At 37.6% G+C, this 12173-nt stretch overlaps 1 protein-coding gene across 7 annotated transcripts in view; it reads left to right on the top strand.

Moving 5' to 3' along the window:
- Positions 1-12173, top strand: part of ALPK1 (alpha kinase 1) — a 124102-nt gene that overhangs the window by 96028 nt on the left and 15901 nt on the right. For 5 of the 7 annotated variants that reach the window (XM_075200509.1, XM_075200495.1, XM_075200491.1 and 2 more), the window contains exons 6-9: positions 1075-1134; positions 2134-2220; positions 6391-6467; positions 9619-9714. In XM_075200509.1, the coding sequence (XP_075056610.1) occupies positions 1075-1134; positions 2134-2220; positions 6391-6467; positions 9619-9714 (320 nt within the window). Of the gene's footprint in view, positions 1-1074; positions 1135-2133; positions 2221-4875; positions 5116-6390; positions 6468-9618; positions 9715-12173 lie in introns of those variants that run through there. The other 2 variants (XM_075200502.1, XM_075200514.1) reach the window with 2 other exon arrangements.

The raw sequence follows: 12173 nt of genomic DNA, 5'->3' as shown, positions 1-12173 counted from the left end.
GTATAGGGAGGGAAGCTGGCAGTACAACAAGCTAGTAAGTGAAGCATAGCGGGGATATTGAAATGTGGTGCCAAGTAAAGTCTCACCTTCTTATGTACAATGAGGAAATCACAGGGATTGAACAGGGGTGGGAGGGATTAAATTAAATATAAGATACTAGAGATTTTTACCCTTTTAATAGTGTGACTTTGTCCCACCAAAATTAATAGGAGGGATACCCATTGATGGAGATATGCTCCAGAGTTGTTTACAATAGAGTAATATATACATTTTCATTTTTTAATTGAGTTGGCAACATTTTATTTATAGGAATAAATCCACCCTTTCACACAGTGATTCAGATTAGTCAGTTTCATTTATTTTAGACAACATTGGCTCCCAGTTGCTGTGTGGATGGGCCCAAAATTACTGCCAATCCAAATCAATATCTAACGGAGGTCAGTCAGATGTTATTTCATGATATAGACTCATGACCGGTGGAGCGTAGTACACATATCTTGATTTAAACTTATTCTACCATTTTCATTTTTCTTTTAAGAGAAGTGAATGAAGGCTAGTTTTTAGTTTCACTGTCTCTGGTCATCTGTGTTGAGGAAGGAAGGGAAGATTGGTAACAGCAGTCTGTCAGAGCAGAGTTCAGGAGACATGGTTTGCACATTTTCCGGGGCATGTTGTGTTCTTGTGAAGAAAGTAGTCTCTAGGGGCTAGATTTACTAAGCTGCGGGTTTGAAAAAGTAGGGATGTTGCCTATAGCAACCAATCAGATTCTATCTGTCATTTTGTAGAAAGTACTAAATAAATGAAAGCTAGAATCTGATTGGTTGCTATAGGCAACATCCCCACTTTTTCAAACCCGCAGCTTAGTAAATCTAGCCCTAAGTTGTCTTTAAAACGCTTGGTTGGCATTCGGCACATTTTTAAAAAAAAATGCTTATCTGTATATTTTACATTTGATAAAAAAATAATTAATAGATCAGTATTTACAAAAACTAAATTATTTTTGTGAGGTAATATTTTTTGATTTTCTGTGATGAGAATTTTTTAAACAACATTCATCTGTTTTTTTATCCACAGGAAAGCTTTTGAAAGCTGAATATATATTAAGCAGTTTGATAAGTAACAAAGGAGCAACAGGTGAGGGGGCACCACAGGTCTCAATAATAAATCAGTTGTGTGTTTGAATGCCAGGACTACACCACCCAGCTAACTTATAAAAAAAAAAAGAAATGTTCCCGGAGCTAAGCCAATGGCTCCAACATCAGTATTAAACAGAATATGGTATATGTACTGAATTGAATACATGACGTGTATCATCAACCACTCACCAAAATCTTTCTGTAAAGTTTGGGCCTTTCCCTATAAGGTACGACTGCATGAATTTATTTCAAATATAAGTGAGGGATCGCAGGAGATCCAAAATAGGTTTAACTCTGTACTAGAGTGTCTCTCTCCCAATCTAAGCTCCTTCAAACGGGCACTCAAAACCCACCTGTACCTTAAAACCTACCAATCTTCCACCTAACCCGTCCTACCTGCCCCTATTCTCTCCCTTACACGTCAACTGGCTCCCTTTGTGCTTGAGTTTTGTTCACCCTCCCTTAGGATGTAAGCTCATTTGAGCAGGGCCCTCTTCCCTCCTGTCTCCATACCTGTTCTTCTGCTCCATCTGTTCTGCATCAGCCTGCCTGGAGCCTCTGAAGTTTGGTATTTATTGTTTACTGTTCAGTTATGTCTCACCCTTTATAGTCTACGGTTTGTACTGTGTACAGCGCTGCGGAACTCTTGTGGCGCCTAACAAATAAAGGATAATAATAATAATAATAGAGTGAAAATTACTGGTGAGGGCTGGCTGTCTACCAAGGTTTGTTGTATTAAATGTGTCAGTGTTGGTTGGAAAGAGGTGGGCACTCAAAATCCAGATCAGTGTCTTTGCAAATTGACCTTATACAGGTAAGCTGGATCTTGGATTCAAGCAAATCTGTTTTCAGAATTCAGTAGGGCATCATTTCAGCCATAAATTTGGAATATGGAAAATATTATTTGTAGGTCATATTTTTACAATTTCAATAATATTTTATTTTCTGTGTTAATCTTGTCACAGCATATATCTGTACCTGTTCTCTCAATAAACAGGTACTTGGCAATATTCTGAAGAAAGTGATAGAATTCTAGTCCAGTCTGTGTGCATACAGATCCGAGGGCAAATCCTGCAGAAATTAGGTAAAGATTTATTGTGCACACGATTTCATTATGTTTGGTGATATTGTGTATATAATTATTACAGTGACATATAGAAAAATAGAGTTTGTCTATTTTAGTAGCTAGTTGTTGGCAATGTTAGTCTTCTGGGGCCTGATTCATTAAGGATCTTATCTCCTGGACAAAACCATGTTACAATGTAAAGGGTGTAAATTAGTATTTTGTTTTGCACATAAGTTAAATACTGTAGCACACATGTAGCACACAAATTTCAACTTTAAATTTCAGTGTACAAATAAGCTATCAAGTATTTGTGTGCTACATGAAAAAACAGTCAGTATTTAAGTTATGTGCAAAACAGAATACTAATTTACACCCTTTGCATTGTAACATGGTTTTGTCCAGGAGACTTAAATAAGAAGTTGCTTAAGTTAAGATCCTTAATGAATTAGGCCTCTGTTTTTTTTGTTTTTTTTTTGTTCTGTAAACTCTCACAATAGCCACATTGTTTCAGTTTGTTTTGTAATTCTTTAAATGTACAAGTCAACACATTAGGTAAAGGAAACTTCCGTGTATCTATTATCCCGTCTGTAGTAAAGATCTTCCTCATGTTACCTTTGCCTTTCCATCTGTCTCCCTGGTTGTTTGACCGTGTACCACACTTCAGACTATTACAGAATAATTTGATCCACTGGAACAAGTCCACTAGTTACACTGAAACAGCAAATTGGTGGACTATTAGGGTTTGCCTGTCCTTATATCTGAATGACTTAAGAAATATTGGTCCTGCTGCTGCACATATTGCATGTTCACCTATGCCCTCTAAATTCAGTGTGGACTGTCGTCAATACGAAAGCATTCTCAATTAATGCCACAGTTTTTTAATGTTAAGATAAAAGTATTCTTCCTAGTAAATCTTTTTTTTTTTTTAATGAGGAAGCCCATATCTGGGTGTCTTCTTTTGTAGAACAAGGCCGCGATATTTTGGAAGATCTGGATTCCTATATTTCAGCCAGCAATCAAGCTTTTGATGACCCTTATCGATGGTCAGCTTCTGAAGCTAGACTGCATGAACTGCATCAAGTTAAACACTTGACTGCTGAGTGCACTGCTGTGCTCCAATGTTGGATTGCTGACCCCACATGGAAATCTTCTGCCAAAAAGTGTCAGATCTATCGGAGGTCCTTCTGAGCAAGTAAAGGATGAATTGGCCATGATTTGAAATACCTTAAGAGCTTGCTGAATTTAACCAACTATGCACCCGTGCTGATCAAACACTTTCTGAGAAAGTAAAGGGAACGATTAGGAGCATTTGGAGTTCATCATCATCATCACCATTTATTTGGCAGCTCTCTGGCAGTTTTATAGTTCAACAAGTCTTAAACCCCCCCCCCACCCCTAAAAAATATTCCATTGCTTCATTTGACCCTATGCAGTTGAATGTTATTAAGAAGCATCTCAGTATTGATGAGAAACATAGATGTCATGTGGAAAACCTTTATTTATAGGTTGATCCAGAGCACTAAAGCTTCAGCTGTCAAAATAAGATCCGTAGAACCACAGAGATGACAGGGGCGGATCTAGAATATTATTTTACAGGGGCGGATTTAGGGGGGCGGGGATTTAGTCCCCACCCCCTTTTTGACAGCTAAGGCTGCCTGCGGCTGCACACTATATGCAGGTCCGTTCGGCAGAGACAGGGAGGGAGAGTATGCTGCCCGGTCACATTGATTGTGTTTAAAACACATTCTGAGCAGCCGGGCAGGGCTCTGCCTGTCTCTGCCGAACGGACCTGCACATAGTGTGCAGCCACAGGCAGCAAGCCCCTGCTAGGGGGGGGGGGTGATTGCCCCGATCGCCCGACCCCCTGGATCCGCCAGTGAGAGATGACGGGTAGAAAACTAGTGATTTCCAAGGTACTCACTCAATTGAAAGCAGTCCCACGGTCTCTTTTCTCTTTGGCTAAATGAAATGTAAGCATTTTGGCTTAGTAATCCCACTTCGTCCTCCCAATATTTTCTTCTGGGTCTCTTCAGATTACCAGCTCAGTGCTAGATTCTGGGGCTGATGACACTGTCACTAGAGCACCAGCATAACATCTTCACACGGACTAAGTACCTGGCCATTCTGGTCATTGGGTGGGAAGACATTTCTATTCAGTTATAGATCATCCAGCTTCATAGAATATGTGACTTGTGGCATTACAGGACCACTAACATCAGGGCCTGATTGAGAATTTTTCTTTTAGTCATGAAACTGTAAGTGTAATTCTTGAGAGTTGTAAACTAAATTAACATGAACACATATAGATTATAAATAACAATATTAGAAGTTACGCAGTAGGATATATTTTACCATAAACAGTGATAATGGTTCCAATTTAACTACTTCATTGTTTTTAACACTTTTGGTTTTGTAAGTTTTATTTTTAAGGGAAGAATAACTGTCTTTCAATCAATTAAAAGCAGTGCAAAAGTAACCCTTCTCTCTGGCCCAATGAGATAAAAGCATTTTGGATTATAATTCCAATTTTGTCCTCCCAATATTTTTTTCTTGGTCTCTTCAGATCACCAGCTCAGTGCTAGATTCTAGGGCTATTTTATGGGAATCACCTTTTGCGTTGGAGAACCGCATTGAATTGAGATTTCATAAGCATCTGTAAATATTGAAACTATTGGTGGATATCTTTTGATTACTGGGCCAGTAACTCTTCTTCAAAAGGACATTATTGCAGGCCATTATGAAACAATATGTTTTTATTTGAGTGTTTTCCTAAAATTTCCCATCAGTTTGGGAATCCGCTGGCTGTCAACTCATACTCCTTCTATCACCTAGGACACTTTCAATATATCTATCCATTCTGAACATTGTAAAGTTAATTATCATTCAAGGACTCAGATCTCAGAAGCTGTAGAGGTTTGTGAACTTTGTGTAAAAGATTTATGTAAGCTGCCTTCACAATACAAAAAGTTTTGGGATGTCTTTGATTGAAAGAACACTAATAAATTACCTCCTAATTGTCCCTAATACTGTACTATCATAGATAAAAGTCCCTAGAAAATACTTTATTTGCCTTTCCAATTCCCTTGATGGGGCAGCCTTATTCTTTGTTGAAATGAAGTATGGTGCTTTTCACCTTTATATTGCCTGCAGTGAGTTAAATACAATTTCATCAAAAACCGTTACCCACACACTGAATTGCTTGAGAGACTACAGATTGGTAAAATATTTGCAAAGCTTGATCTTCTTGGGGCCTAAAATCTTGTCAATATAAGTGCTTCTAGGACCCTCTATAATGAAAATTTATAGAGAAAATTTTGTGGGTCCTCACAGTTCTACAAGTTGGGGGAGAGAAGTTAGGTTTTAAAGTTAATCATCAATTGCTTTGCACAATAGGCCTGAGTCATTAAGACAAAAAGGGAGTACATTTGATATTGGACAAACCATGTTACAATGCAAGGGAAGCAAATTAGTTTATTATTTTGCATATAAGATAAAAACTGGCTGCTTTTTCATGTAGCACACATATACTTCAAAGCTTTATTTTTACACTGAAATGTAAAGTTGATCGAGGACATGCCTTATCGCAACTATAAATCTGTCTCCACATTTTAAATTTACCTCCCCCTTCAGTGCAACATGGTTTTGCCAAGGTGCAAAGCTATTCCTTTTTTTGCTTTGCTCTCCTTAATGACTGAGGTCCAATGTGTTCAGAAATCTCAGGGCATGGAGTATATTTAATGAAAATGGTAAGTGTAATTACACCTGATAAATATTTTGATGTGCAAAGCCAAGTTCCCATTAATTTGTATATACACTTGCCATGATCATTTGCATATTCCCACAGTTGTTTGCTTGTGCTTTTCAGGGACTATCCTATCCTACCTAGGAAATGTCTCTATTGTTAAAAAACTATACAGTACAATCTAAGCAGTTCTCGTTATCTATTCATATTCTCTGAAATTTATCTGTTAACATTTATTGAAAATGTATTAAGAAAATAATTACCCTATAACCAAATACAGTACTCATGTCATGTTTGGATTTTAGTGCACTAATGTCCTTTAAGACAGAATCGCTCATGACCTGCTTAGCAGTACCCTCTCAGCTCCTAGTGTCCCTGGAGACTATATTAAAATGTTATCAGCTTTGCATTCATTGTATGTGACATTTTTTCTCCTTTGATTGCAGGAATGTGGTACGAGGCAGCTGAGCTGATTTGGGCCTCACTTGTTGGCTTCTTTGAACTCCCCATACCTGACAAAAAGGTAGATCTTACTACATCTTTTTCTAGTGCGTTGTGATTGATGCTTTTGTAGATGATGCTTTCATGGTATGACATCAGAAAGGGGTAATAAGTTTGGTGTGTTCGCTCCACCTCTGTAATCTTTTATTTTTAAGAGCTAAAGTGATAGCTTTCCAATGAGACACAAAAGCAAATGATTTAATGACAGGCCTTTCTCTGGTGCAATCATACGGCTCTTTGCTCTCCACTCTGATAATGAGATGCAATGAGGAAGTTTTAGCTTGCTGAATAATCTTGGCCACTAATTACTGTTTTAAGTAATTGATCAATTATTATAGTCTGGTAAAGATGTGGCAGAGAAACAAGGAAAGTCTAATCCTTCCCTTTGCAGTGACAGTGTAAAACCCATCCCATGCTCTAAGCAATTTGTCCAGCAGAAATAGATCATTTACTCATTGCCACTAGATTTCTTTTTATAAATGAACTATCTTAATAGTTGAACCAAAAATTCTTAGTTGTTAGCCTATCACCTGTCTTCTGCACACAAAATGTTATCTATAATACTGAATGCATTAAATTAAAGATAATTTTTAGAATCATTTATGGATATTTTACAAGATTGAAATTACCAATCTTTCATATTTGGTAAGCCATGGTCTCATTGAATTTCCAACAGTAAACAGGCTTGCATATAATATAAATAATCTTTATAGTGAAGTTAATGTTAACATTTTCAGCATATTCCTGCTAAATGATTAATCTCTCCAAAATTATAATAACAGGGGGTGTCATACTTCTTTTTTTAAAAATAACTAGAATATCTTTTGAATATTTATTTATTTTCCTTTACTTTCCATTCAAACATGGTGCAGTGAAAATGTATTAAGCATATAGAGCTTGAGATTGAAACACATTTCTTAATAAATTGACCACAATAGTGTCATCTTAAAGGCCCCTAAATCCCAAATACAAAAGGATTTGTATGAAAAGGCATCATGTAGCATTCAAACTGAGTAAAGATATTTGACAATATGGGGGGAATTTAATTGGCCCTTGAGGTCCGACTGTGCACATTGCTGGCCTATATGGTAATAAATATCCACCCATTTTCTCCATGCATTTGTATGAGACCCAAGGGAAGATAACAAGCGATTTTATTAAAAACTCTGACGCAATGTGTCTCCACGGACTGTTCCGGAGACATAAGCGGCATCTCGCGGCCAATTGAATTTCCTCCCGTGTGTAACCTTGTGTACATCTAATGTTCACTGTCATCTGCCATTTTGAATAAATACTTATATGTTTGCAAATGTTTTGTTAGTGCTGACTTTTTACAGAGCACTTGTATTGAGGTTAAGAGTTCCTTCACATTTTCATAGGTGTCTTTCTCTAAATTGTAAAGACTAGGGTTCAGTTTAGTGAAAACAATCTTTGTTATAAATCTCTCAGCAGCATACATATAAAGGGCCATAAATTACATTTAGATAGAGAAGTTGGATAGTAAAGACCCCGTTACAGCAGCTTTGAATGCATGTTTCCACACACTGTGTCATCAGAGCACCAGCATAACATCTTCACATGGCCGGAGCAGCTGGCCATGCTGGTCACTGGGTGGGAAGACATTTCTATTCATTTATAGATCATCCAGCTGCACAGAATGTGCGACTTGTGGCACTAACAACAGGGCCTAACTGAGAATTTTTCTTTTATTAATGAAGACTAAAAAGTGTAATTCTAGAGAGCTGTATTTGGTCACCAGGCGCATTTTGTATAAAATCAGCCCAAAACATATAAAAGCTGAAGAAAGCTATATATAATATTTGTTTAAATTCCTATCTGTATACTAAATTGATGGTCAATTAAATGATTACTTCAGTATACAATATAAATAACAACAATAGAATTTACACAATAAGATACACTATAAGGACAAAAATATTCGGATGCTTGATCATTAAACCCACAGGACTGTAATGACATGGTATTCAAATACATATACTTTAATATGGAGTTGGTCCCCCTTTTGCAGCAATAACAGCTTCTACTCTTCTTGGAAGGCTTTCCACAAGATGTTGGAGTGTTTCTGTGGTAATTTAATTTGTGCCCATTCATTCTGTAGAGCATTTATGAGGTCAGGCTGATGTTGGACGAGAAGAACTGGCTCTGTTCCAGTTCTTCCCAAAGGTGTTCTATGGGGTTGAAGTCAGGGCTCTGTTGGGGCCAGTAAAGTTCTTCCACACCAAACTCATCAAACCATGTCTTTGTAGTCCTTGCTTTGTGCACTGGGGCAAAGTCATGTTGGAACAGAAAAGGGCCTTCCACAAACTGTTGCCACAAAGTTGGAAGCATAGCATTGTCCAAACTGACTTGGTATGCAGAAGCATTAAGATTTCCCTTCACTGGAGATGAGGGGCCTAGCCCAAACCCTGAAAAACAGCTCTATACCATTATCCCTACTCCACCAAACTTCACAGTTGGTATAATGCAGTCAGGCAGGTAACGTTCTCCCGGTATCCGCCAAACCCAGACTCACCCATCTGACTGTCAAACTGAGAAGCGTGATTCGTCACTCCACAGAACACATTTCCACTGATCCACCGTCCAGTGACAGTGTGCTTTACACCACTTCATCCGACACTTGGCATTGGGGTTGGTGATGTGAGGCTGCTCAGCCATGGAATCCCATTCCATTAAGCTCCCGCTGCACAGTTTTTGTGCTTACCTTAATGCCAGTGAAAGTTCGGAACTCTTCAGCTATGAAATTACAGAGCGTTGGCGAGTTTTACGCAAAATGCACTTTAGCAGTCGTTGACCCCGTTTTGTAAGTGATATTATTTGAAAATTGAAGCTTTTAAGAAAATCACAGCTGACTGTGGAATATCCAGCAGGAATGAAATTTCATGAACCATCTTATTGAAAAGGGGGCATTGAGATCTTCAAAACGACCCATTTTGTATTGCAAATGGAGACTGCATGGCTAGGTGCTTGATTTTATACACCTCTGGCAATCAGGTCTGATTGAAACACCTCAATTCAATAATTAACAGGTGTGGCCAAATAGTTTTGTCCATATATTGTATATTCTACCATATACAGTGATAATGGTTCCAGCTTAACTACTGCTCATTGTTTTTAACAATTTTGTTTTTTATTTTGTATGCTTTATTTTTAAGGGAATATCAACTTCTCTTGGGGCTTTAGCAGACATTTTCATATCTATGAGTGAGGAGGACTACCAGAGGTTCAAAAAAAGTACCCATGTCAGCTTGGTAGGTTTTACATTTTAAAAAAATGTTCTTTCGTTTGTGGGTCCTATTCAACATTTTCCATTCTATTCCAACACTATTTTGTGACACTGTGGTGGGAATTCTATTAGCAATGTTCCTCAGAACATCACAGCTAATTGCATTCCCCCTTATATGTAAAAAGAAATAATAAAAGGAATTAATGAAAAATTATAGTATGCCCAAAAAATCACTTTGTGCTTAATGCGATCACATACTGTACTTTATCATTTGTTTTCTATATCTATAAGCAAATTGATAAATAAAACTACATGTGCATTCACCTTTTCAGCAGCACTCTATAACATTTACTTACTATGGATAAGAGTACAATGAAAATAAGACCCCCCACATTAATGCTAATGTGCAAATTAGGGTTTATTTTGTTTTGGCTTAAAGCCAAAACATTAAATATGGATTCATTGTACAGTTAAAGCGTAAAACATATGGATTCATTGTACAGTTAGGGGGGTATTCAATTAGCTTTCAGATTCGCTGTAACGCGCGTTACTGCAAAAAGTGCGCGTTCTTGCGGGTATTACGGTACCGCATTAACGCGGATTTTCGTACGCAACCCTATGGGCTGCGAACGAAAATCCACGTTATTGCGGTAACGTGTATTACGTTTCGCGGCTGTTCCGGCGCGTTACCGCGAATCCGAAAGCTAATTGAATATGCCCCTTAAAGCTTAAAACATTTTCGAAGATTTAATTCCACTCTAAGGGGCCAATTCAATTCACCCGCACCTGTGCATTATTACCTTTACTATGGTAAAAGTGCACAGTATAACCGTTAGTACGGTAATTTTGTGGGGCCACAAGCAAATATCCAGGTTAAAATTACCGGTAATACAATTAGCGCCGCGTTATTCCTATACTAAAATGGCCAAATTGAATCAGTCCCTAAATGTGCTGTCCAATGTTTCTGTTTCTTTTTTTGTTGTTGATAACATTTGTTTTGTTTTCTAAACGTTAAGGTATATAAGGTAAAAAAAAAAGGGTGTCGGCTCTTTTCTATGGAGTATAAGCTACCTTCTGCTCTCAGGAAATGAATGAAAGAGGATTAGGTGATAACTCCATATGAGTTATCTTACTTATCTTACTTTACTGTACTGTCATCCATAATTGTATTTTTTTTTTATAATTCTTTCTTTTGAATGGTCAAGCATAAAATACATACATTAGTATAACAGATAAATGGAACAAAAATTGAGACTGCAAACCAGTATATAACAAAAACAAACATAGTAAAAGATAACTGGGCAATAAGATTACAAGAGAGAAGTGATTATGATCAGGTTTAAGTAACAAAAGAAAGGGGAGAAAAGCAGGTTGGAAATGGAGGGTTGAAAAGGATGTTTTGCATGATTTTGTATAGGTTGGGCAGGGAGATTTTCGGCTGGGACAATGAGAGTAGAATATTGTCTGCAAATAAAGTAATCTTGGAATCGATGTCCCCCCCTATGCACCCACTGAATATTGTGATTAGATCTAATGTGTGACACAAGTAGTTCACTCACCGGGGGGATAGCAGGAAAACCTGTCTGGTGTTATTATGGATTGACACATTATCAGATGGGATACCATTAGTTAGGATTAACTGAGGTGGCATTATAAAGAGATAGGATGTCATTAAGAAAGTTGCCAGTGATGCCAAAAGACTTCAGAGTTTGTTGCATGAAACTCCAGGAGATTCTGTCAAATGCTTTTTCAGTGTTGAGTGTGAGAATAGTAGTAGGAGACCTCCTGGAGTTTATGATAAGTATATGGATGAAGTCTATAGCTCACGCTGGTGTTGTCCCTCGCCTGACACCCAGGGATGAAGCCCACTGGATCGTAATGTATCAGGGAGGGGAGGATTTTATTTAATCTATTGCCCAGGAGTTTGGCCTATACAGAAGTGGACAAACTTGTTTACCATTTGTTTACCATTTCACGAAAAAAAGAAGAACCCATATACTTCTCTGAAATAGCTTAAAACTGGCTAAAGTACTTAACATCCATCATTGTTTATTCTACATTTAATAGAAATTATACTTTGCATTTGAGTTTTGATTCAACACAATATTTTAAATAATTAAACAAATGAAAATGGCATGGACAGAAATGAGGGGACCCTTAACCTAATGTCTTGTTGCACAACCTTTAGCAGTAATAACTGCAATAAAGCAATTTCTGTAGCTTTCAATGAGACCCTGTGACAGACGCAGCAAAGCTGCCCCAACGACATAACGAGTCAGCTCCTTGTGTCACAGTAGGTATGATGTTCTTTCCTTTGAAAGCTTCATTTCATCTGTAGACATAGAGCTGATGTGACTCGCAAAAAAGCTTCAGTTTTGACTCATCTGTCCAAAGGACATTCTCCCAGAAGCATTGTGTCTTGTCAATATGCATTTTAGCAAATTCCAGTCTGGCTTTTTTATGTTGTTCTTTTAAAAATGGAGT

This window comes from Mixophyes fleayi, chromosome 1 (genome assembly GCF_038048845.1).
Source record: "Mixophyes fleayi isolate aMixFle1 chromosome 1, aMixFle1.hap1, whole genome shotgun sequence".
Taxonomy (NCBI): domain Eukaryota; kingdom Metazoa; phylum Chordata; class Amphibia; order Anura; family Limnodynastidae; genus Mixophyes; species Mixophyes fleayi.
This window is presented reverse-complemented; position numbering and strand designations above follow the sequence as displayed.